Raw genomic sequence first — 27606 nt, 5'->3', positions numbered from 1 at the left:
AAAAGAGAATACGAATTAACTGGAAGAAAAAGGAAATCAAGGACTGAAAGACAACAGACTTTTTTTTATTAAATACCCATTATGAACAAGGCACCATGCTGGGGCCTCATGTACCATGTTTTACTTACCCAGAGAGATACTAAACGTTCTAGCCCATATTTATGCCAAATATGGGATAGAACATGCTTGGCATAAATTTCCTTTTACTCCCACAAAATAAACTTCTAAAATGTATTCTTTCTAGCTCAAGAAAGAATACATATTTTTAAAATCTGCCTCATTTTAAAATGCAGATTGTAAAATAATAAAATAAGATGTAGATTACAGGAAAATGCAAATCACAAAAAATATCATCTTCTGGTCATGAGAGTGATAAAATCTTTGTAAACTTAATAAAAGTCACTGTTGGCAATAGTGTAAGAAAACAGTTAATCTCCTATACCACTAGAGGAATATAAATTGGAACATCCGTTTTGAGACAATTTGGCAGTCTATCAAATTTTGAAATATTTAACTTGACAATCCATTTTAGGTATGTAGTTCAGAGAAAGACATAAAAGTACACAAAAATGTATGTTAATGAGATGTTTATTATGGCATTGTTTAAAAAGTAACAAATACCGACAGATTCTCTAAATTGTGAAATAATATGTAACTTTAAAAGAAATGAAGTAGCTTTTCATGTACTGAAATGGGAAGATGCCAGGACATAGTTAGAAAAAAATAAAAGCAAATATGGCATAATACCCTTATAAAACACACAAACACACAACACATGCATACACACACACACACACACACACACACACACACACACACACACACAATAACAGGAAAACTATTACCAAAAAAGTATGGCATCACATTCAAAGAGAATAAATATCACTCAGGGAGACAATGTTGATATAACAAATAGGAGACTTTTTAAAAAATTACCTCATTTCCCTCAGAAGGATAAAAGAAAACATCACACATCCATGAAATGAGAACAAGCCCCTAAACAAAGTGAATTATCTAATGACTGAGTAAAATCCTTTTCCAGGTTAGACAGTTTCCAATTCGTTGCTCTCATCAAAATTGAAATAGGTCATAATATAGTTGTCTTCTGATAGGACACTGAAAATAATTTCTAATACTGACTTATAGAATTCTTAACATGCAACTCAAAAGAATGGAGGATATTGCCATAATAAGACTTCCATTCCCACATACTTAACTATGTGAATAAACGTTTTTGTCTATTAAGTCTATTAAAACAATAGGAATGGGGTGCCTGGGTGGCTCCGTTAAGCATCCAACTCTTGATTTCAGCTCAGGTCATGACCTGAAGGTTCTGGGTTTGAACCCCACATCAAGCTCCGCACTCAGAGCAAATCTGTTTGAGATTTTCTCTTCTCTCTGCCCCCGCCCCCATTTGCACGCACACTCTTTCTCTAAATAAGCATTTAAAAAAAAAAAAAAAAGCAATAGGATTGAAAGCCTGGGTGGTTCTCAGCGGTTGGGCATCTGCCTTCAGCTCAGAGCATGATCCCGGATCCGAGAATCAAGTCCCATATGGGACTCCCTGAGAGGAGCCTGCTTCTCCCCCTATCTGTGTCTCTGCCTCTCTCTGTCTCTCATGAATATATAATTTTTTTTAAAAAGGTAATAAGAAATTACTAAATCTTCTTTCATCCTAGTAAAAAATAATGATCCAAAGATTCATGATCTGAGAAAAATATTAGTCCTCATCATTAAGAAAAACATTTTTTTTTTAAAAAAAGAATTTTTTTTAAAATTTATGATAGTCACACACAGAGAGAGAGAGAGAGAGAGGCAGAGACACAGGCAGAGGGAGAAGCAGGCTCCACGCACCGGGAGCCCGACGTGGGACTCAATCCCGGGTCTCCAGGATCACGCCCTGGGCCAAAGGCAGGCACCAAACCACTGCGCCACCCAGGGATCCCCAAGAAAATAATTTCCAATCAAATTCAACTTTATATGGTAATGATTTACCAAAAGTTGTAATATGTGATCAACTGTATACCACTAGTAACTATGATAATAACTCTTCTTCTTGATCAAGTTAATATTAAAAGCCTTATGGTTACAGGAACTTTTTCTTTTCTTTTCGGTTACAGGGACTTTTTAAATTAAACTTTAAGCTTACACACATACTTTGTTACAAAAACATAGTAACAATCAAGAAAAAAAAACTTTCAAGTATAAAAATGTATTGCACAAGATAAAAGTCTATGACAGACCCAGACTAGAAATAAGAGCTCAAGAAATCAAAAGAAGGATTTACATTTCCAATGATAAAGAACAGCTTGTTCATGCATTTTTAAAATAGATGATGAGGAGAATCAAAATGCTATATATTTAGAAGCATTTGGATACACTGAAAAGAGTGGTGTAACTTATTTTTATATGGCAAAAGTAAAACATTCTGAAAATGACATGCTTTACAACTACCACCTTTGGCCAAAGCTTTAAATATCATCAACCTCCCGGTTGGTATCTCCAGCCCAGAACCGTCCTCTGAACTCCAAACTCCTATCAAGCTGCCTACTGCTCTTCTCAACTTGAGAATCTTCTATGCTGTCATGTAATTCATACTTGACAATTCCTGAAATTACCAGAATTTCTTATATTCCCCTCAAAAGCTACTCTTTCTAGAGCCTTCCCAATTTTAAATATGGCAATCTCTTCCTTTCAGTTGCTCATGCTAAAACCTTAGGGCCATCCAGGATTCATGCTCCAAAATGTACAAGGAGCAGTTTGGATGGTATGGCATGGGCTACTGCAGGACAGGAGGGGGTTCAAGACAGAACAAGAGGAAAAGAACTGGACAGGTAGTAGAGGCATCTTTTTCAAAGGAACAGGAAAAAAAGTAGTAAATGAGCTAGACAGCCAATTGAGACAGGATTTTTTTATTTAAGGAAAAATTACAGTATGTTTGGTGCTGATGAATAACCCGGCTGAAACAACACAACTGATGAGAGAGAGAAGAGATAACTGCTGTAGCAGCACCCTGAGTGACAGCACAGTTCACCTGTAACAAGTGTTAAGAGCAGAGTAAAGAGCACAGGAGAAGGTAGATATGTAGAAGACGTAGCAGGGATACCATGCAAGGATTTTTCTTCTGACTGAGTCTATTGGTTCTTTGTTGTAAAAGTCTTTGGCTGAGAATATGAACAGGAGAACAAGTGCTGGAGGTTGGAACAGAAAGAAGATGTGAAAGAGTTATCTAGGAAAGTGGAAAACTTCACAAATTCATATGAATTCATAGGAGACTGCTCAGGTTCAAAGTTCAAGTTTTTAATTTTTTTTTAAATTTTTTTTTATTTTTTTTTAATTTTTTTAAATTTATTTATGATAGTCACAGAGATAGAGAGAGAGGCAGAGACACAGGCAGAGGGAGAAGCAGGCTCCATGCACCGGGAGCCCGACGTGGGACTCGATCCCGGGTCTCCAGGATCGCGCCCTGGGCCAAAGGCAGGCGCCAAACCGCTGCGCCACCCAGGGATCCCTCAAAGTTCAAGTTTTTAAACAAATGAAGTAAGACTGTCATTTACATTTCTTGAAAACAGTACTTACATGTCTAATAATTTAGCCTTGTGAGTTAAGTGAATCTTTGGTTTTGAAAAACAGCATCGGTAGGACATTAAATTAAGCAGAAAGTATGCATCCATGAAGATGGAATGGTTTCACAGAAATAACACAGGGTTTAAAATCAGGAGATTTAGGTTCAGTTGTGGTCTGTCACTATTAACCAAATGATCAAATGCAACTCCCTCGTGCTTTTCCTTCACAGCCTCCCCTGGAAAATGGGATAATATCTACCTTCCACGGTTATCATGAGGACTAAATCTAGTAATACTGGAGGCAGTACTCTTGCCAATTACATAGTGTTAAGTAAACCTTAAAAACCATATTATTCTCACTGTCACTGATTACAGATTGTTCAACTATAGATTGATCAACCTATAGACTAACTATACATTAACTATACATTGATCACTACTAAATCTTTAACTTTGGGAGACCACTGAAATTAATTTGCTTTTGCCTTATATAAAAATCTAGCTTAAGTGACATTAGTAGACTAAGTAATAATTGTAAGTCTAAGAAATAAGCAACTTACTAGAATAAAATAAAAGCAAAACAAGGAAGTCAGAAGATAAAACAGAGACTAAGATTTGACATAACACCTAACAGTCTTAAAAAAAAAAAAAATCCAAGCCCAGGAGAGAATTAAAACAAACATTATAACATAAAAACAGTAAGTTTTATTTTTAAAAAAATTTTTTATCCCCCCCCGCCTCCCCCCCCGCCCCCAGGAGACACCTGGACGGCCCCTATTTTTTAAATTTTTAAAAAAGATTTACTAATTTCAGAGAGAGAAAAAAGAGTGGGAGGGGCAGAGGGAGAGTCTCAAGCAGACTGTGCTGAGCTGCGAGCTCAACCAAGATCTTGAGCTGAGCCTATACCAAGAGTTGGATGCTCAACTGACTGCACCATCAGGCGCCCCAACAATTAGGTTTTATTTTATTTATTTATTTTTTAAAAGATTTTATTTATTTACTCATGAGAAACAGAGAGACAGAGAGGTAGAAACGCAGGCAGAGGGAGAAGCGGCCTCCTCCACGCAGGGAGCCCCACGTGGGACTCGATCCTAGGTCTCCAGGATCATGCCCTGGGCCAAAGGTGGCGCTAAACTGCTGAACTACCCAGGCTGCCCAACAATTAGGTTTTAGAGTAGGAAAGAGGCTCACTGTGCATTACTGCCTACACCCTAATTCAAAAGATACTACACTGCCTTCTTTCACTGACTAATTCCTCTAGAGGAACACCTATCTCATGAAATGAGAACTTTCTCAGCTAAACACCTATAGCACTGAAAGCACTACAAATTTTTTAAACTTAATCACACGCTCTGAGAAATATAAATATTCAAATTTACTGTTTTAAAATCTCTTCTCTTACAAGTGATTTCAGAGTCCCAGAGCTGGTAAGCCAATTTGGCAGAAAAGATTAGTAGCAAGAAGCTGAGAGGGCATGTGTGCTGTGAGGAAGACAGACACAGGACACAGTGAGTCACTTTGGGCAAAATGCGGGGGCCTGGGGGGGTTCAGCATTATCTCAGTGCAAGGGCACCTTATTGTGAAAAAGTCAAGCCTGTTCCAACACTGCCCTCTGGTGGCCAATAAAGTTGGCTGCGATGCTCTGTGATAGAAGGCCAACCAACCAAACAAGAAACTGCAGTATCTAGTTATCATAATTTCGAGGACTTACTTAGTCCCTTGGACCAATGTTTTTCAATCTTGGGTGCATCAAAGTCACCTGCAAGGGCTTTTAAAACACAGGCTGCTGAGCTCCATACCCAGTTTTTAATTCCATGTGGGCCCTAGTGATAGGATACTGCTGGTCCAAGAACCACACTTTGAGAACCACTGTCCTATGTTAAAACATTTTATAGAAGCCAGTTCTTAGCCCTGAAAACCTTCTGAAATGCTGGGGAGAAGGGATTCTCTCACTCCCACAAATAGAACTATCTAGGCACAGAATTCAGAAAAATTAAGTGACTTATTCACAAATTTGCCAACTATTTGTGTCTAAGGGTCAAAAATGTGCTAGATGCTCATCAAACATCTAGAACAATGTTTTGGATGAACAAAAGTCACAAAAATATTATTGTTTTGTTATTCACATATAAGAGAAAGGCATCTTTTGTCTCTCTGACCTTGACAACAGAGCCATATAGAGCTGATAATAAACAATGATTGGGAAGATAACATTTCTGAAGATGAAAAAAAAAATACATACATCCTGAAAAAGTATTTTGAGAACGGTTTCCCAGGGTGACATTTTAGAAGTAGTATGACACCAGTTTTATTTCCAGGTATTTGGATATTTAGATGTTTTACAGGGGCAATAAGAAGATAAAAATACAGAAACAAAACTGGATGGGGTAAAATGGAAAAAAGTAGAGTGTATCCACAAAAAGGCCTAAAAACAATGACAGATCCAGTAGCAACAAGGATCCTTAGCACCCGTGCTGTGAAGTGGAGGGAGGCTTTGAGAAATCATTTCCAGATCTGGGGCAGGAAAACTGTACCTTGGGGTGGCGGGGAAAGCAACTTTTCCTACTCTGATAAGTGTCATAAAAGCACCCTGCTTGCTTACCCCTTATTTTTAGGTTGAGGGCAATTAGGGTGGGCATGTGAGAGTTAAAAGAAATAGAAACATCACTATCCAAAGAGTTCTATTAAATGTAATCCATTCAACTGCCCTTTCTATCATAGATGCAGGAATGTGGTTGATAAATTTTCACTGGCTGACTTCAGTGAGCCTGCTGTAAAATCACATCCAGAGCTCCAGGGATAACTTACTGAATCTCATCCAGTAACAAAACCAAACTTAAAGTTGGATATATACAGTAAAACATGAAAATAATGACGTCTAGGGCCCTTCCATCACTTCTGAAGAAGCATTCAGAAGAAAAAACATCTTATTTAGAACATTCTCCAAGCAAAACACAAACTTATCATTTGGGCAAAATCCATCAGTCTATTAATGTATAAAAATTAGATCACCATAGCGAAGCCCCTGAGTTCAATGAAAGCTCACTCACTGCCTTAGATCTCCGCAAGACCAAATAAAAAAATTCTTTTCCTTTCTTCTTCATTGTCTCCAGCCACCTCTCCTTCTCTGACTTACCCTTTTTTTAAAGACTTTATTTTTTATTTGACACAGATAGAGAGTGAGAACAAACAGGGGGAGCTAGCTGCAGGCAGAGGGAGAAGTAGACTCCCTCAATGCAGGGCTGCATCTATCTCAGGACTCTGAGATTACGACCTGAGCCAATGCAGATGTTTAACCAGCTGAGCCACCTAGGCACCCCTCTCTGACTTACTCTTAACCAAACCTTCTACAAATAAGGTGATATAAAAAAAATTAGAAACTTATAATGTAGTTCTACTGTAATTATAAATTTTATATTCCTTTTTAACAGGCTAATAAACAAATGTATGTGTACAGAACTCACTGATCCAAAACGAAATACAGTAAAAATAAGGCTCCCTCCCACCCCTATACTCCAGCCAGCTACTTCTTTCTGAAGTAACCACTGTTACCAATTTCTAGAGTAATCTCCCTGAATTAATGAACTTTTTATTTATAGTACTTAATTACAGGTAATTCACATTATTAAAAATATCAGAGAAAATTTAATAGTTTTTATAAGCAAAATAGTTTCCAAAAAACTTTCCTCTTCTGAGGTTGTTAATGATACACAAATCATGTAACCTAAGATGAAGCATAATAAAATCTACTGATGCCACGTCATTATCCTCACCCACCTAAGTTGAGTCCCAGGTGGTGGAAGCAATGCATAGCTAAAGGAAAACAGAAAATGAAATCCAAAGCAAGACATGGCCCTCTAGATGGAGGTAAGCGCTGGCTCTCCTGGGTCAGAGCATGTGAGGGAGAGATGCAGGGTGTAACACTAGCAGTTAAGAAGAATTCAAAGAAAAAGTTTAATGACAGGCTAAAGGCTAAGTAGAAGAGTTGTATGAGAGTATAGAGTCCCTAGCATCCACAGACACAAGGGGAGTTCACACCCACTTGCAGGTCTGTCTGCACAGATGTTTACCAGATGCTCACAAGACTGTAAGCAGAGGGATCCCTGGGTGGCACAGCAGTTTGGCGCTGGCCTTTGGCCCAGGGCGCGATCCTGGAGACCCAGGATCGAATCCCACGTGGGGCTCCCTGCATGGAGCCTGCTTCTCCCTCTGCCTATGTCTCTGCCTCTCTCTCTCTCTCTCTCTCTCTCTGTCTCTCATGAATAAATAAATAAAATGAAGAAGTAGGAAGATGAAGGAAGAAGAAGAAGAAATCCTCCTTTGCCTTTTTTTTGGGGGGGGGGGATGAGTTAACTGGGCATGTGATGTGATGAGCACTGATGACTTATGCAATTGATAAGTCACTGAACACTACATCTGAAACTAAGTATGTACTTATGTTAGTTAATTGAATTTAAATAGTAAAAATACATATTCTCTTACCCTAGGAGAGGAGCAGGAAGTCCTACCCAGAATCCTGCAGGATACCATCAGAAGACCCTACCACTGTAAGAGGGATATTACTGAGAAAGACTCAACCATGCACATAGAATTAAGCCTAAACCAGGACCAAAAACCAAAGATAACAAAACTCCCATCTACTTCCAGGCTAGCACTTTCTGATAAGGGAGGGGCCAGCACACATAGAAACAAACATCCTTCGGGGGCACAGGTGCACAAGGAGACCAAAAGCTAAGGGTGGAGCAAAAACACTGAGAGAAACCCTCCGGCACTCACCCCCCCCCCCCCCCGCCCCACTCTACGCACAAGGAATACAGGAATTTGAAGCCAGTGCCGCACTGAGACAGTAACCACAAAGCTGAAACTAGCTCAGCCCTAGCCTAAACTGACTCAACCCTTTACATTAATTACCTAATAAGAGAGAAGACATGCCCACTTCCAGGCATAAATATTTATTATTTCAGTCACTACTGTTTTACATGTGAAGTTCCACATTCACTCAAAAATTAAGAGATGCAAAAAGTGCCCCCCAAAATACTGTCAAGAGACAAAACAATCAGACTGAGAAACTACCCAGATGTTCAGATTTACCAGACAAGAGATTTAAAATAATTATGAATACTGTTCAAGTCTACGGTGGAAAAAACTCAAAATACGCAAGAACAGATGGGGAGCCTCAACAGAGTCAAATAGAAGAAACTATAAGAGTCAAATAGAAATGCTAGAGATTAAAACCAGAAAAGATACTGAAGAATGCCACTGAGGGCTCCACATTAGATTTAATGGAACCAGGGGGAAAATATCCGAGAACTTGAAAATAGGTCAAAGAACCTGCCCAAATGAAACACAGGAAACAAAAAGAAGGAAAAAAACAAAACAAACAAACAAACAAAAAAGAGCATCCAAGAGCTGTGAAGCAATACCCAAAAATCTAATAAAAATGTCATTGGAATCCCAGAGAAAAGAGAAAGAATGAGGCAAAGAAATATTTTTAAAAGATAACAATCCAAAAATTTCCAAACTTCATGAACCACATCAAAGCATGGATCAAGCTCACAGAACCCCAAGCAGTACAAATACCAAGATACCACCTAAACACAGCATATTCCAAATGCAAAACCCAAAGATAAAGATAAAATCCTGGAGGCAACCACAGGGGAAAACAGGCACAAAGATCAAGATTATAACAGACTTATCACAAACTATCCAACTAGGAAGACTAATATTCCTAAATAAAAGAGAAAAAGTCACAAAGAATAAACACCTTGGAAAGGTATCTTCCAAAACTGAATGCTTGTTTTTCATAAACCAAACCTGAAATAATTCATTGCTAAAAGACCTGTGCTATAAGAAATGTTAAAAGATGGGTGCCTGGGTGGCTCAGTTTGCCTTTGGCTCAGGTCATGATCTCAGGATCCTGGGATCCAGTGCTGTGTTGGGCTCCCTGCTCAGCAGGGAGTCTGCTTCTCTCTCTCTCTCCCTCTGCCCCCCTCCTTGCTCATGCACTTGCTCTGTCAAATAAATAAATAAAACTCTTTAAAAAGATGTTAAAAGAATTCTTTCAGTCATTAGGAGTATGGTGCTAGACAGAAACCTGGGTCTATACAAGGAAACAGGATGACCAAGATGATAAAAATGGGAGTAACTGTAAATGGTTATTTCTCATATTTTTAATCTAAAAGATAACAGTCTAAAGCAAAAAGAGTGACAATGTAGGTTACTAATATATGTAAAATTAGACAAATTGGAAGAAATTAAAGATATACACTGTAAACAGTAAGTCAAATATAAAACAAATTTTATTTATCTAAAGACTTTTACTCATTCATTTATTTAGAGAGAAAGAGAGAGAGAGAAAACATGAGCAAGGGGAGGGGCAAAGGGGGAGAGAGAGGGAGAGAATCCCAAGTAGACTCCATGTCCAGTGCAGAGCACCATGCAGGCCCAATCCCATAACCCTAAGATCATGACCCAACTGGAAACCAAGAATCAGATGCCCAACTGACTGAGCCACCACAGTCACCTCAAATATAAAATAAATTTTAAAAGAAATATATATAATAAGTCAATATTGAAGTTAAAAACAAAATCATAAAATACTCAATCCAAAACCTTTGTGATAGAGAAGGAAAAATAAAATGAACAGATGGAAGAAACAGAAAGCAACTAGCAAAATGACAGATTTAAATCCAACGATATGAATAATCGCATTAAATAGAGTCTAAAATACCAAAAAAAGACAGAGACCTTCATATTGGACAGAAAAGCAAGACCCTTCTATATTGTGTCTGCAAGAAATCCCTTTTTCTTAATAAAGAAATGCACTGAAAGTAAAAGGATGCAGACAGATATACCATGTCAGGGAGGCCTGGGTGGTTCAGTGGTTGAGCGCCTGCCTTTGGCTCAGGGCATGATCCCAGGTCCAGGATTGAGTCCCACAGCAGACTCCCTGCAGGGAGTCCCGGGATCAGACCCTGCATCGGGCTTCCTGCATGTAGCCTGCTTCTCCCTCTGCCTGTGTCTCTGCCCCGCGCCCCCATCATGAATAAATAAATAAAATCTTTTAAAAAACAAAAAAAAAAATAAAAGGAATCCGCAATAGCTATATTAACAGGACAAAAATGAGACTTCAGAACAAACAATATTACCAAAAATAATGAGATACTACACAATGATAAGAGGGTCAATTTATGAAGAAGACATAACAATCATGGGTGAAGGGGATTAAGAGTATATTTATCTTGATGGGCACCAAGTAATATACGGAAGTGCTGAATCACTATATTGTACACCTGAAACTAATATAATCCTGTATGACAACAGATCTTCAAAATACATGAAATAAAAATTGGGAGAGGGGAACCCTGTGTGGCTCAGTGGTTTAGTGCCTGCCTTTAGCCCAGGGCGTGATCCTGGAGTCCCAGGATCGAGTCCCATGTTGGGTTCCTTGCATGGAGCCTGCTTCTTCTTCTGCCTGTGTCTCTGCCTCTCTCCCTGTGTGTGTCTCTCATGAATAAATAAACAAAATCTTTAGAAAATAAAATAAAAATTAGGAGAATACAAAGGTTTCAAAAGAAACAAATCCACAAAATTCTGTGGAGACCTCATCTCTCCCTCTCAGAAATCTATTACAAGTAGATATAAAGTCAGTAAGGATACAGAAAACCTAAACAACACTACCAACTAGACCCAACTGACATAAAAAGAGCACTCCACACAGTAACACCATCATATTATTTCAGGTACTCACAGAACACTGACCATGAGAGGCCATATATTCTGGATATAAAGTAAAACATGACAATCGGAAATGAACAGAAATTTCATAGGATGTCTTTTGACCACAACAGAATTAAACTAAAAATCAATTATAGTAAGATACCTGGGAAAATCTCCCAATTTTGAGATATTAACATATTTCTCAATAACCCATGGCTCAAAAGGGATTCAGAAGGGAAATTAGAAAACATTTTGAACTGAGTAAGCATTATAAACATAACATACCAAAATCTATGGGACACACTATAATACCATGATTAGAGGGAAATTTGTTAACATTAAAACCTTATTTCAAGGGCAGCCCCGGTGGTGCAGCAGTTTAGCGCCACCTGCAGCCTGGGGTGTGATCCTGGAGACCCAGGATCGAGTCCCACATCGGACTTCCTGCATGGAGCCTGCTTCTCCCTCTGTCTGTCTCTGCCTCTCTCTTTGCTCTCTCTGAATGAATAAATAAGTAAATCTTTAAAAAATAAAAATAAAAAAATAAAATAAAACCGTATTTCAAGTAACTGCCAGAGAAGAGGTGGTGAGTGGGCAAAATGGGTGAAGGTGGACAAAAGGTACAAATTTCCAGGTATAAAATGTAAGTAAATCCTGAGGATGAAACAGCATGGCAACTACAGTTAACAATATTGTATAAGGGGATCCCTGGGTGGCGCAGCGGTTTGGCGCCTGCCTTTGGCCCAGGGCGCGATCCTGGAGACCCGGGATCGAATCCCACATCAGGCTCCCGGTGCATGGAGCCTGCTTTTCCCTCTGCCTATGTCTCTGCCTCTCTCTCTCTCTCTCTGTGACTATCATAAATAAATAAAAATAAAAAAAAAAAAAAAAAAAAAAAAAAAAACAATATTGTATAGGGATCCCTGGGTGGCGCAGCGGTTTGGCGCCTGCCTTTGGCCCAGGGCGCGATCCTGGAGACTCGGGATCGAATCCCACGTCGGGCTCCCTGCATGGAGCCTGCTTCTCCCTCTGCCTGTGTCTCTGCCTCTCTCTCTCTCTCTCTGTGACTATCATAAATAAATAAAAATTAAAAAAAAAAAAAAAAAAAAAAAACAATATTGTATAGGGATCCCTGGGTGGCGCAGCGGTTTGGCGCCTGCCTTTGGCCCAGGGCGCGATCCTGGAGACTCGGGATCGAATCCCACGTCGGGCTCCCTGCATGGAGCCTGCTTCTCCCTCTGCCTGTGTCTCTGCCTCTCTCTCTCTCTCTCTCTCTCTCTGTGTGACTATCATGAATAAATAAATAAAATCTTTAAAAAAAAAAAATAGTGTATAGTTGAAAATTGCTGAGTAGATCTTAAAAAGTTCTCATCACAAAGAAAAAAATTTTTAAATACGTGTGGTGATAGATATTCATTAGACTTACTGTGGTGGTTATCTCACAAGATATAAAACAGGAAGTCATGTTGTACAACTAAAACTAATATATTTTGTGTCAATTATGAAAAGACAAAATGTTTCAAATCAATGATCTAAGCTGTCACCTTAAAAAATCAGAAAAAAAAAAAAATCAGAAAACAGCAAATCAACTCAAAGCAAGCAGAAGGAAGGAAATATTAAAGATGTGAGCAGATGGGGATCCCTGGGTGGCGCAGCGGTTTGGCGCCTGCCTTTGGCCCAGGGCGCGATCCTGGAGACCCGGGATCGAATCCCACATCGGGCTCCCGGTGCATGGAGCCTGCTTCTCCCTCTGCCTGTGTCTCTGCCTCTCTCTCTCTCTCTCTCTCTGTGACTATCATAAATAAATAAAAATTAAAAAAAAAAAAAACAAAAAACAAAAAAACGTAATTATAAAAAAATAAATAAATAAAAAAAATAAAGATGTGAGCAGAAATTTAAAACAGAAAAATAAGAGAGATGCCTGAGTGGCTCAGCAGTTGAGCATCTGATTTTGGCTCAGGGCGTGATCCCAGAGTTCCTGGATCAAGTCCCACATGGGGCTCCCAGCATGGAGGCTGCCTCTCCCTCTGCCTAGGTCTCTGCTTCTCTCTCTGTGTGTCTCTCATGAATAAATAAAATCTTTAAAGGAAAAAAAAAAAAAAAATAAGAAGAATCTATGAAATCCAAAGCTAGATCTTTAAAAACATCAGCAATTGATAATCCTCTATCCAGATTCATCAAGAAAAAAGATGACACAATTACCAAGATAATGAATGAAAGAAGGGGCATTAACAACATATCCTACTGACTTTAAAGGAATCAGGTAATAGTATTTTATCTCCATCAATTTGACAACTAAGAGGAAATGTGCCAATTCCCTGAAAGATACAACTACCAAAGCTAACTTGAGAAGAAATAAATAACCTGAATAGTTCTGTATCTCTAAAAGGAAGTGAATTCCTATTAAAAAAACAAAACAAAACAAAAACAAAAACAAAAACACCTGGGACACCTGGGTGGCTCATCTGCCTTCGGCTCAGAATGTGATCCCAGGATCTGGGATCCAGTCCCACATCGGGCTCCCTGTGAGGAGCCTGCTGCTCCCTCTGCCTATGTCTCAGCCTCTGTGTGTCTCTCATGAATAAATAAATAAATCTTTAAAAAAAAAAACCTGACCAAGAAAATTCTAGGCCCAGGTGGCTTCACTGACCAAGTCTATCCAACATTAAAGACAAAAACATCAATTCTACATTAACTATGCTAGAAAACAGAATAGGAGGGAACATTTCCCAACTCATTTTAGGATGCTAGCATGACCTAAATTCTAAAACCAAACAAAGGCATCAATCACAAGAAAACTACAGACCAATATCCCACATGAATATAAATGCAAAAATCCTCAAACAAACAGCAAATCTGATCCAGCAATATATAAAAGCAGTAAAGTTCTTTTAAAGGATTTAATCCATGGTTTAATCCTGACCTGGAATTATTCCCAAAGACAACAAGTGGTATCTGATTCCATTCCAAATTCAGTCTTGAATATAAACACAGAATTTTATATACCTGATTTTTTACAAAGCTACTTTCAAAGTAAAGGCACAACAGGCAGTTTAAATTCAGGAAATTAGGCAGATTATACAATAGTTGAGACTTTACAGAAGAAACCTTTAGATTGAAAGTAATCTACAGTGTCATAAACACAAACTCAACTAAGGGTAATGAACCTACGTCTTTGGTTTCTAACAAAATTTGGATAAAGTGACTGAACTCAACTCAGTTTCCTCAAGGTTTCTAAGATTATGAACCAAAACATAATCTCTAATCTGGTTTCTCGGTAGTTTAGCTTAACTACTTACCTTCAACCTGGCTAGGATCTGAGCATGGTTTTTTCTTTGAGTCTGAATTCCCAGTTTTCTCATCAACATCCAGGAGAGGAATATAGTCTGTTTTTCCAACAGTTTCTCCCACAACATCATCAAAGGCCTCTGCCTCCAGTGTGGCAATAAAGTCCCGTTTTATCTCTTCCTCAATCTCTGGAGGTGGCTCTGTTAATGCGTCCGCAAGACTGAGGTCAGCCATTTTGCACCACTGCAACTGCCTAGTGAGGGGGGGAGAAATGTTTCATAAGATGAGCACTGTGCAAAAGGAAACATTCCTAGAAACTTTTTTCAGTTGTTCTAAACAATAAACAAAAAGAAATAAAATCTAAAACTTGAGCACTAGAAAAGGCTCCCTCATTTCACAGATTAGAAACTTAAAGCACAGTTAACAGTCTCACCCGAAGTAAACACTCTATTTCTAACATCTCTGGGAAGTAAACAGAGCAAATGACATTATGCCCTTTTCATTAATTAAAAAAAAAAAAAGTTTAATTTAAATTTTTTTTTTTTTTATTCATGAGAGACACACAGAAAGAGAGGTAGAGACCCAGGCAGAAGGAGAGAAGTAGGCTCCCCACAGGAAGCCTGATGTGAACCTTGATCCCAGGACCCTGGGATCATGACCTAAGCCAAAGGCAGCCACTCAACTGCTGAGTCACCCAAGTGCTCCAATAAAAAAATGTTAAATATATATAAAAAAAAAAAGTTAACTTATCCAAAGTTATAGCCAGTAAGACTCAATCAGGTTTTTTTTGTTTTTTAAGATTTTATTTATTTATTCATGACAGACACAGAGAGAGAGAGAGGAAGAGACACAGACAGAGAGAGAAGCAGGCTCCGTGCAGGGAGCCCGATGCGGGACTCAATCCCAGGACTCCAGGGTCATGCCCTGGGCTGATGGCAGACGCTCAATTGTTGAGCCACCAAGGCGTCCCTCAAATCACATCTTTTGATCAAGTCTTATAAACTTATCAACTATTCCATGTATCCTCATTTCCAAATCATGTCCCAGAATAATTCTTAAAAGAATAAACAAAAGGAGAGATTACATTACATTCCCATTTAAAAAAAAAAAAAAGGTTACGTTATTATCAGATGAACGAAGTCACCTTTCCTAACAAAAGATTTATTTTGTTGAGGTTAAATACTACTTCCTCATAAATCTCTTGTGGATAGCTCTGTTAACTAATTTATATCTAGCCCTTGTTGGCATGAAAAATACAGACATGTTCCCTGATTAGCTAGGGGTGGCAGCCCCTCTGTGTGATCATGTACATCACTATCTCTTCAGAACATCAGACTCTCAATGTTTAAACATAATCTGAAGTTAAAAAGTATAATCTACTACAGACAAAACTACAGGTGAATAGCCCAGAAAATACAGAAATAGTGTAGTAAAAATGCCAAAGGGCCTGCAGTAAACTGAGCTCCCAGTATATACATAGCAGGGTGAAATTAAAAAAAAGTGTTCAGGGTACTATCTCTGCTTTCAAAAGGTCTAATTTAAGAGAGACTCATAAAGATAAGTAAACATATGAGCTTTCTTGACCAGGCAAGTAAGTCAACTAGAAATCTTTAGCTGCACAGGTGGCTCATTAGGTTGAATGTCTCACTCTTGATTTTGGATCAGGCAAAAAAATCGTGAGGTCCTGGGATGGAGCCCCACGTTGGCCTCCATGTTCCGCAGGGAGTCTGCTTGAAGATTCTCTCTCTCTGTCCCTCCCCCTGCTTGTACAGCATGCTCTCTCTTCTCTCTCTCATGAATAAAAAGAAAGAAGAAAAGAAAGAAAAAAAGAAAAGAAAAAAAAGAAAAGAAAGAAAAGAAAGAAATCCTTAGCTGCACAGTATGATAGCTACTGCTTCTTTCTGCCCAGAAATTCATTCTTCCTTATCTCTCCCCATAGATACCAATAGTTACCCCAGTAGTGCTGGACACATAACCAGGAAGAGGATGGTTGGAAAAGGAATATTTCATAACTACATCCTGGATGGAAGACCCACCAAATGGCAGCTGTTCAGTTGCCCTGGTTGTCTTCTTTCTTGAGTCTAAGTGAGCAACCTTTCAATCTTTCTTTTAACTAATTTAGTCAATCTATTGCTTACAACCAAAGAATCTCAACTAATACACCCAGTCTTCCCTCCACACAAATTTTTAAAAGCCACAATTTACTGTGATTCGAGCCATTTTTAAAGTCTCGCCTTTAAAACTGTCCTCCACTGTCTACCTCTCTCCAGCTAAATTTACTAAGGAAAAAGAACACACCAAGGAGTACAGTCATTCTATCTTCATCTCTGTCTCCACACATAAGTTCCTATCATAGTTTTCAGTACAGAGCAGCACACTTATAACCCATTTACAACACATGAATATGGATGGGCAGTCCTATTCTATATGCCACCCAGGCTACTTTACATATAAAGTATGATGTCTCTCCAGATCCTACCAGGAAAAATGCTGAAAAAGAACTCATTAAAGAACTTTTTAAAAAGCCTGACAAATTTAATGTCAATAAGTTCTACAAAAAACAACTGGTCTTCCCTTTTCTATGATAACTATTATCACCAGTTAGCATTTGAAATCTATTATGGGGACGCCTGGGTGGCTCAGCAGTTAAGCATCTGCCTTCAGTTCAAGGCATGATCCTGGGGTGCAGGGATAGAGTCCCACATCGGCCTCCCTCCGAGGAGCCTGCTTCTCCCTCTGCCTGTGTCTCTGCCTCTCTCTATGTCTCTCATGAATAAACAAAATCTTAAAAAAAGAAAAAAGAAAGAAATCTATTATGAACCAAAATTGATAAAGGATGTCTATAATTAAATAGTTTCAAGGTCAAAGAGCACTTGAAAGGACATCTGTACCATCTTTAACAATAGCTCTATTTTTTTTCCATAATATATACCTATGACACCTTTTTCATGCAATCCACTCAAACTTCCTAATTTAGGATACAGGTAAAAATACAGACAAAATCGACAGTATCTTTTAAATCTCATTTATGTGAGTGCGTATTCTCAAAGGTCAGCTCTTTATCCACTGTAATCTTTCTCTCTTCACCCCCACCCCAACCTCCCAAACCACATCCTGGGCTGACATGGAATTTGAATAGCAGCTTAAATGCAGTTTAAGAAGGTAACCAATAGGGATCCCTGGGTGGCGCAGCAGTTTAGCGCCTGCCTTTGGCCCAGGGCGCGATCCTGGGGATCCAGGATTGAATCCCACGTCGGGCTTCCGGTGCATGGAGCCTACTTCTCCCTCTGCCTGTGTCTTGCCTCTCTCTCTCTGTGTGACTATCATAAATAAATAAAAATTTAAAAAAAAAAAAAAAGAAGGTAACTGATAGAAAATTAGCTGAAAAGCAAGAAGGTCATTTGGCTCTGAGTACATTTAGCCAACCACCCAGCATCTGTATCTTAACATAGTTTAGATACTCCTTTCTTGTTACTACATATAAATAGAAGTATGATTTACAAACACACACACACACACACACACACACACACAATCTACTTATGGAAAATGAAAGTACTGGCTTTGATCCAGAAAGCCCCAGTTTTCAATAAATTAAATTCAATTTTATAGTTATTCTATTCTAAAATATATACAAGTATAAAAAATTCGGTAAGTGTTCTACAGGTTTGTTAAACTGGTTCTGCAAGTGTTCCAGAATTGATTTTAATGAATTCATGGGTGAATTTCATTCCGCACTTACGGAACTATTTAAGGTCACTTAATATTCAGTTATACCTTAAAACACTGAGTTATGTAATTTATGGACAAAAGTATATGACACAACGTTATTCTCAAATCTGGATATTCAGGAAGATTCAAATGTGTACCCTTGTGAATGAGGACTATCTACTTAAGAGAAATGATCTATTTATGCTATTCCTTTCTCATTTGTATAAAGTTTTTACCTTTAAAAGGATTTGTTCCTGGCAGGCAAGGAAAGAAAGCTGGGTACAGAAGTTTCTATGCTTCCCTGGGCACCAGTTTAATCTAAAGCTTTCAGTGAGTCATGGGCAGGGGCTGAGTTCCCTAATCTGTAAAATTAGAGTGGTATGTTAAATGATTCCTGAGGTTGATTATTCTGTAAACTGCTTATAATTTAGATTTATCACTTAAGTTAGAAATAAACAAGATGCACGTAGATCCTCAATGTGCATGTGTGACTTTTACATATCAAGTGCTCCCAAATATAACTGGGTTCAGGTTTATTAAAAGGCAAAAGCTTTTTGGCAAAGGGAGAGACTAAAAACAAACTCAACGCTGTGCAGTGCCCTGCTTGAGCAAATCTGACTGGAGCTTAAGAAACTCCACCCAGTTCTGGCTAACATCAAAGGAGACTTGACACCACTCTGCCAGAAAATAAGTCCCATATTATTTAACCAGGTACCAAGAGAACACAGTTTTTGAGCATAGCACTCTGGACAGCTGATCTTTCATTCGGACCACGTGCCTTTAGTGAAACTACATGGTAAGAAGAGTTTTGAAAATTTGTGAACGAGGACAAGAAGAAATGGCAAGATGATGAAGCAGAGAACAGAATTTTGGTCTCTTGACTACCCTCTGACTATTAATAGCCATGGACTCATACGGAGTAAATAAGAAGATATGATGCAGTCACAAAGCATCTCCTCTGTTGTATGATTTACTTTAGATCACAAACTCTGGAATTAGTTACTAAACTCAACTATTTTCAGGTACCTGGGTGGCTCAGTGGTTGAGTGTCTATCTCTGGCTCAGGTCCTGGGACTGAGTCCCGAATCAGACCTCCCACACGGAGCCTACATCTCCCTCTGCCTCTGGGTAGGTCTCTGCCATTCTCTGTGTCTCTCATGAATAAACAAATAAAACCTTTAAAAAAAAATAAAAATAAAATAAAACACTTTCTAGGTCTATAGAGATTAATGTTCATATCTAATTTAAATACACAGAAGTGTAGGCAATTTTTTAAGGTCCCAAAATTCTTCTTGAAAATTTTAGGTCAGTTTTACCTACAGTCAAGTAGTCACTCATTCCAGAACTGTGCTCATTCTGTCTCAAGAGAAATTATCATTAGCAATCTACTCTGCAAATGGCCTGTGGCTGCATTTGTCCTTCCCTATCTACTCCCCTCCCTGTGGCCCCTCCTCTCTCAAAGGTGCTGCTTCAAAAGCTAAAGTGGAGAAAAAAACTCATGATGAAAAAGAACAGCCTAATTCTCACCAACACACTGAAACACTTTTCACAACCACAGTCATATTTTCATTTCACTCTGTCATATTAGCCAAATCTTTACCAAGATTCATTTGCGGTAGCCAGCATTTTCTTTTCAAAAGTGTAGAATCCTATTTCATAATTTCAAGAGGGATAAGGGGACATACATCTCAGAAGGTCCATCATTCCATCTTAGTGTGAATTTAGTTATCAAGTTAACTTTCCTCTTAATCCCAGAAATCAATTCCATGGAAAGTATCTGAGTTTGGGGTTTTAGTGTGAAAAGGGAGAATACTAATTTAGTAACACGGAACATTTCAGGAACAATGCAGATCTGGATAAGGTATCAAGGTAGGGAGAGAGCATGTGGTCCCAGAGGCCCTTGGAGGTCAAAGAAAGGGAAGGAACACAAAGCCAAAAACAAGCTCTTTTAAAAATATTGCCTCCTGTCAATTGTAGAAGGAAGAAACTTTCTTCACAGTCAGCTGGACTAGTTGAGAAACAAAATTCTCATTTATAAAGTTGGTTATCAAAAAAAATAAAAAATAAAAAAATAAAGTTGGTTATCTAAGGGAAATGCTGGTGAGTTCCCAATAACCAACTTAGTAAGTAAACATTTAATAATAATTCTTAAAGGCAGAAGACCATTACTAATGCTTACTTAAATTTTCTCCATGATTGATACTTTCAATTTTGGTGGGAGGAGTAGGGGTAAGGGTGAATTATGGACAAGATACAGAACTAAAAAGCTATGTGGCTAATATTTTTCTTTCTTTCTTTTTTTTTTTTTTCTGCATGACTATGTAAATGGAGAGAATTCGGAGGCCGCATTAAGCTTCTATCCCAGGATATTAGTAAGAGTGCTGTGCCCAAAATGAAGTTGTTCTTCTTAAGGCTTGGAAGAAACCCAGCATCCCAGCCAGTTCCAGAGACCATTTATATCTGACATGGTTAGTGGTACAGCCTGCATCACAAAGATTTCATATTCAACATGAGATTTTTTTTTTAGTTTGCCTATCAAATTTTCAATTATTAAAAAAAAAATTTTTTTTTCAATTACTAAATGGGGACTCTATTCCTCAGATTGGTTTTAATGAAGTTCTTTCAGAGGTCTATTACATAGCAAGCTGAACCTTATTTGTCTGGTGTCTGTGTTCTGCTTTTAATTTATTTAACTAGAAAACTAGATTGATTTATACTTTCAATCAAAACAATATTTAAAAGTAAAACCAAATCTTTATTAAGGACCTATATGGGAATCAGCTATCATCTTACCCAGAGGTAAGGGTCCCTGAGGTTAATCTGAATTTCTCCTGCTCCTCCCCAGAACCAGAATGGCAAAAGCACAACTCAGCAACATCTTGACTATCCTAGCAATAAGTCCCAAACCCCTATAGAATATATTAAGTTTCCACCCCCAGGTACCTCCCTACACACTTCAAGGACAACAGCTGTACTATTATGAACTGATGGTATTTGCAGGCTCCACAGGATTCTGTTCAAAACCACCATTTGTCCTGTTCATCATAGGATGAGCAACAAGAGAAAGCCCTTGATTACTGGAATAGCTGAGGCCATTGCCCAGTGACATTCCTATATATAAGAGCAAATGGATTTTACTTCCATGTAGGCCCCCCCAAGCAGAGTTCCTTTTCCCACTGCTGTTTTAGGGAGTTCTGTCCTTTAAACATAAAAACATTGCATGCACATGCACACACATATTCACATACAGAAAACCTTGCAGCACAAGCTTCAAAGCCTAGCTTCTTACTTACAAGAACTATCCAGGCAGTCTGTCTTCAGTCCTAACCAAATGCATTTTGGACCTCTAAGCAGGCACCTGCCTGCCACGTTTCTGTCCAAGTGAATTTAAACCTATTTCTCCAAGAAGAATCATCCACACTAGATACCTCCCACTGTTAGCCATGTGATACACTCAGCATGATGTCTGCTGAAGTCTGGGAATGTGCGCCAAAACAAGACACGACAATGACACAGCACTTACATTTCTGCTATAACCATCCTTAAGAGCAACTCTTCAATTTTATCTCAATTAAGAAAAAAAAAAAAGTGAATCTTAAGATGATTCTCAATAGCTCAATCCCCTCAAATTGTAAAATTTGTAATTTTATTACAATTGTAAAATTGTAAAATTGTAAAATTTATTTTAAATTTTGTAAAATTGTAAAATTTATTAAAATTGTAAAATTTGTAAAATTGTAAAATCTCAATCCCCTCAAATTGTAAAAAAAAAAAAAAAGTATTTCTTAAAATGTCACTATTCATCCCATTCTTCTTCAGTCTAATTAAGAGCAAAACACATTCAGAGTTTGCCTACACCTATCTAGAAATTATTTCTAAACACTTAAGAACTCTAAAGGCTTTTATAAAAAGACCAGCTTAAATAATCTAAGCTCCAATTCCTTCACTTTAACAGTGGACAACAACAACAAAAAAAGGACCAGAAAAAATGATGTCACTTTTTTTTTTTTTTAAGTATTTATTTACTCATTCATGAGCCACAGAGAGAGAGACAGAGACACAGGCAGAGGGAGAAGCAGGCTACATGCAGGGAGCCTGACATGGGACTCAACCCTGGGTCTCCAGGATCACGCCCTGGGCTGAAGGTGGCGCTAAACCGCTGAGCCACCCGGGCTGCCCAAACAAGTCACTTTTAAGTGAAGCTGAACTGAGGATCAGGCTAAGGGGAGAGCGAGCAAACACTAGAAACACAAGCAAGGTGTTTGTCCAGAATTGACAAAATCTTTGAATTTGCTTTGTTTTATCTGATGCAATGACATCACTATACTTCCATTTTCTTCCCCCTACTTTTCTTCTTAAAGGATAAAAGCAACTGGAAGAGTCTTGAACATCAGGGGAAAAAAATCTCAACTGATTTTTTTTTTTTTTTTAAGATTTTATTTAGGGCAGCCCCGGTGGCTCAGCGGTTTAGGGCCGCCTGCAGCCCAGGGTGTGATCCTGGAGACCCTGGATCGAGTCCCACATCAGGCTCCCTGCATGAAGCCTGCTTCTCCCTCTGCCTGTCTCTGCCTCTCTCTCTCCTCCCTGTGCACTCTCATGAATAAATAAATAAAATCTTTAAAAAAATAAGATTTTATTTATTTATTAATGAGAGATAGAGAGAGAAAGAGAGAGAGAGAGAGAGAGAGAGAGAGAGAGAGAGGCAGGCTCCATGCAGGGAGCCTGACACGGGATTCGATCTCGGGTCCCCAGAATCAGGCCCTGGGCCGAAGGCAGCGCTAAACCACTGAGCCACCCGGGCTGCCCTCAACTGATTTAAAAGGACTCCAACGTCTATTAAGAAAAAAAATCACTCCAAACTCCTTAGTATGATATCCTGGTCATATAATCCTACAGGACCCTGCCCTAGGACCTACAAGAACCATCAGCAGTTTTCCATGGAGGCTCTCCCTGTACCTGAGTCACATGGAATCAGCTGCCATTTTATAAGCCTATCACTGATCTCATTACCACATGCCCTTGTTCACGCAGTTCTCCACACTTCAAATCCTCTTCATTGCTGCTCGCTTGTCAGTCTTAAAATCAAGGCCCAAATCAACTATCACCTTTTCTGTGATTCCCTTTTGAAATCTTTTCTCCCAGCACCATGGAGAACTAACACCTCATCTGTACTTCAATTGTAACAGTACAGTCTAATCTGTACTGTAGTTTTATATGCCAACGGCACTTATAACTGCTAGATCCCAAAGGGGAAGGACCATGTCCAAGCAATGTGTGTATTTTCTCTTAGTGGATTACTTTGCACAGAAGATGAACTAAAATAACAAAAACCAACAAAACAAGGGAGCTAGGTAAACAGAATTCTAAAATGGTATGACTGAACTTAATAAAAAGGTCTCAGGTCTCAGGGTGCCTGGGGGTGCTCAATCAGTTAGGTGTCCGACTCATGATCTCAGCTCAGGTCTCAATCTCAGTGTCGTCAGTTCAAGGCCTGCACTGGGCTCCACAATGGACATGGAGCCTATTTGGGGGGGAGGGGGGGAAGTAGGTCTAATTTGAAACTAATCAGAGGTGCTAAAACTACAATAACTCTTCAAAACGGGAAAAATGATAAACATGGTCAAGGTTGAATGTCACCACTGATTAACTACATTCACCTCATTTCTTCTACTTTCCAAACAGCTTTGTGCCAGAGCACTCATGTTGTCTGCAATCACAGAAAGCAAGCCAACAAGGAGTAACCATACAAGCCAGATCTCCATGCTGGTCATCTTATCATTATTAGGCAGGGCAATAAAAATAGCTCTCTGCTTTTAGAAAAGCACAACATGATGCAATATGGCAGAAACAAATAGCATTTTGTTGAAGAGATAAACTACCACCATCATGTTAACATCACCGTTAATTTTATAATTTAATAATTTTATAATTATTAAAATGTTAAATCTCCATAGTATCAGCTCACATATGTCTGTCAAGGAGTAGTAAATACACTATGCAATTTTAAGATTACTGAGTGCTGGGGAAACTGGTTGAAGGGAAAAAACTACTCACACTTGATTAGCTTTTGAGAACTAATCAAGAAAAATCTCTCCATCAAGCCAAGTGAAGCTTCTCAAGTTCAGAGCCATAAAGTGCCATATTTTATTCTTTAAGATGTCAGTGAAAGTGAAGGAAAATGAAAGACTGAATTATAAGGAGATGGGGATTTGTGCTGATAATTCTGTAATTATTTATTATAGATACACACAATGTGTGTCTCCTTCAGAGTCCCATTGGACTCTGAGTTCCTAGATGGCAAAGACATATCTTTTTCATCTTTTATCCTGTACATCTAGTACTATAGTGACACCTGTTAGGATCTCAAATGCAGTCATCTTGCTGGGAGTGCTCTATTCCATATCATGACACAGACTTCTCTCGTTGGGAGTTCACAGTTGCCTAGATGGAAGAACCCTCTTGGCTCTTTCACTGTGGGTCCTGGGCTTACAATCAGCATTGGAGTATAGTAGCCACACTCTTCTGGCAGGAAAGAGGAAGGTATGAACTCTATAGGGTACTCAGCAGACATTTTGTAGAAAGCCCTTAATGGTGGTAGTAAATGCCTTGCCTTTAACATAAAAGTGCCTTATAAATGCTTTCAAATGGGGAGGAGGAGTGTAAAATACTGAATAAAGTGAAAAGTCAAAGGAATCTTTCAAGGTATTTTTAACCTAACTTTTAACATTTTATCTGGAATAGAAGTAAGGATCTGAGTTAAAAGTGAAATGCAGTCAGGGGTGGGGGGAGGGGGGGGGGACAGAAAAAAAAAGTGAAATGCCACTGGATCAGAATCATTCAGGGACAGAGGTGGGCAATTTCAGTTTTTAAGTGTTGATTCTGAAGGGTACTCAATTGAAACTATTGAATTAACAATCTACTTAATACACTAAAAATATAGTTTACTGAAATGAAACATAAGACAGAATTTATAAAACTTAACACTTTTTTTAAAAAATTTACTTATTCAAAAATAAATAAATAAATAAATATTTACTTATTCATGAGAGACACAAAGAGGCTGAGACATAGGTAGAGGGAAAAGCAGGCTCCCCACTGGAAGCCCGATATGGGACTCAATCCCAGGACCCTGCAAACACATCCTGAGCCAAAGGTAGATGCTCAATCACTGAGCCACCCAGGTGCCCCAAAACTTAACACTTTTAGAAAGAGATCACATTCTCCCTTTATGGGAAGGTAGGTGCTTTTTTTTAAAAAATAATTTATTCATGAGAGACACAGAGAGAGAGAGAGAGAGAGAGAGAGAGAGGCAGAGACACAGGTAGAGGGAGAAGCAGGCTCCATGCAGGGAGCCCGATGTGGGACTCAATCCCAGATCCCAGGATCACGCCCTGAGCTAATGTCAGACGCTCAACCGCTGAGCCACTCAGGCATCCCTGGGTAGGTGCTTTAGATAGACTTTACTAGAAGTAGAGCCCGACAGGGATTCTTATATAATTGATTTACTGAGGGAGTGCCTTCAAGAGAAACCTGTAAGGGACGGAAAGGAAGCAAAACTGTGTTTCAGCTAAAGGTTAGCCTGTGCCTCTTGTCTGGGAAGCTATGAAGCACAACCATACCACAGAGTCAATCCCACCATGAGGTAAGGGAACCAGGTTTTTGTAACTCTCATCAGGCAGTCCTTGGCTGAGAGCCATGTGAAGGGAGGGGACATAACTTCCCAGGCATCTCTGGGGGAGGTGGCTCCCACATGCTATGGCCCTTGCTAACACTCACAGCAGCTTGGGGTTGGTGTTGGGGGTGGGGGGGTGTTTATCAGAGAGAGAGAGACGGACTCTAAGCAAAAAACCATTAGTAGAAAAAAACTGACAAATTTAATTCACTAAGATTTACCAGTATTAAATATTAATCTTGTATGTATCTAACAACACAGCTATTTTTTTTTTTACAACACAGCTATTTTAAAAACAAAAAACTTCATCCAAAACAACAACACTAATTCAAAAAGAGTATATGCACCCCTATGTTTACTACAGCATTTTATAACAGCCAAGATCATGGAAGCAATCTGTGTCCATCAAAAGATGAATGGAAAAAGAAGATGCGATACATATACATACATACATACACACACACACACACACACACAATTTAATATTACTCAGCCATAAAAAAGGATGAGCTCTTGCCATTTGCAACGACATGGATGGACCTGGAGGGTATTAAGCTAAGTGAAATAAGTCAGAGAAAGACAAATACCATATGATTTCACTTATATATGGAACCTAAAAGACAAAACGAACAAACAAAAAGCAGAAAAAGACCTATAAATATAGAGAACAAACACAGTTGGCAGAGCAGAAGGAGATATAGGGGGAGACAATTCATTAATATTTAATACTGGTTAATGGGTAAAATGGGTGAAGGGAAATGGGTAATAGAGGCTTCCAGACAGGAAATGAATAAGTCACAGGAATAAAAGGCACGGCTTAGGGAATATAGTCAATAATGTTGTAATAGCACTATATGGTAACAGATGGTAGCTACACTTGTGTGAACACAGCATGATGTAAAAACTTATCCAATCACTAAGCTGTAGCTAAAACTGTAATGTTGTATATCAACTATACTTCAATAAAAGTAAAACAAAAACATAAAACTGACCTTAATGAGGAGAAACAAAGGAATCCTCCTTCAGACAGGGGATATTGTAAAACATCTCAGTAACTGACACATCTTATAGACAAAAGTCAGTAAGCATATACTAGCTCTGAACAACTCAATATACAAGTTTCAGCTAATGAACTACAAAGTACAACTGGAGAAGACTCTTTTCTAACACATATGGGACATTTCATTTGTAAAATAAATGTCTATTAAGACATAAAACAAATCTCAAATTTTAAAAATTATTATTATAAGAGAAGAAACTAATGGTTACCCGCAAGGAGGTGGATGGGGGGGGGAATGGGTGAAATAGATGATGGGAATGAAGGAGTGTACTTGTGATAAGCACCAGGTGTGACATGGAAGTGTTGAGTCATTCTACTGCACACTTGAAATCACACTGTGTTAACTGGAATTTAAAAACTTTTTAAAAAAATAATTTTTTAAAAAAAATTATTATTTTATGATATACATTTAGGAAACATCACAAATAAGTTAGAGATAAAATCTGAATTTTTAAAAAATTTGTTGGGGCAGCCTGGGTGGCTCAGTGGTTTAGCGCTGCCTTCAGCCCAGGGTGTGGTCCTGGAGACCCGGGATCAAGTCCCATGTCGGGCTCCCTGCGTGGAGCCTGCTTCTCCCTCTGTCTGTGTGT

General features: G+C 38.7%; 1 protein-coding gene across 23 annotated transcripts in view; it reads right to left on the bottom strand.

Annotated features, from left to right (window-relative positions):
* MAP4 (microtubule associated protein 4) overlaps positions 1-27606 on the bottom strand; it is a 204113-nt gene that overhangs the window by 117512 nt on the left and 58995 nt on the right. For 22 of the 23 annotated variants that reach the window (XM_038566588.1, XM_038566578.1, XM_038566583.1 and 19 more), the window contains exon 2: positions 14585-14826. In XM_038566588.1, the coding sequence (XP_038422516.1) occupies positions 14585-14807 (223 nt within the window). In that variant the 5' untranslated portion in view covers positions 14808-14826. Of the gene's footprint in view, positions 1-14584; positions 14827-21577; positions 21733-27606 lie in introns of those variants that run through there. The other variant, XM_038566586.1, reaches the window with a different exon arrangement.

The sequence above is a fragment of the Canis lupus genome, chromosome 20 (assembly GCF_011100685.1).
Source record: "Canis lupus familiaris isolate Mischka breed German Shepherd chromosome 20, alternate assembly UU_Cfam_GSD_1.0, whole genome shotgun sequence".
Classification (NCBI taxonomy): domain Eukaryota; kingdom Metazoa; phylum Chordata; class Mammalia; order Carnivora; family Canidae; genus Canis; species Canis lupus.
This window is presented reverse-complemented; position numbering and strand designations above follow the sequence as displayed.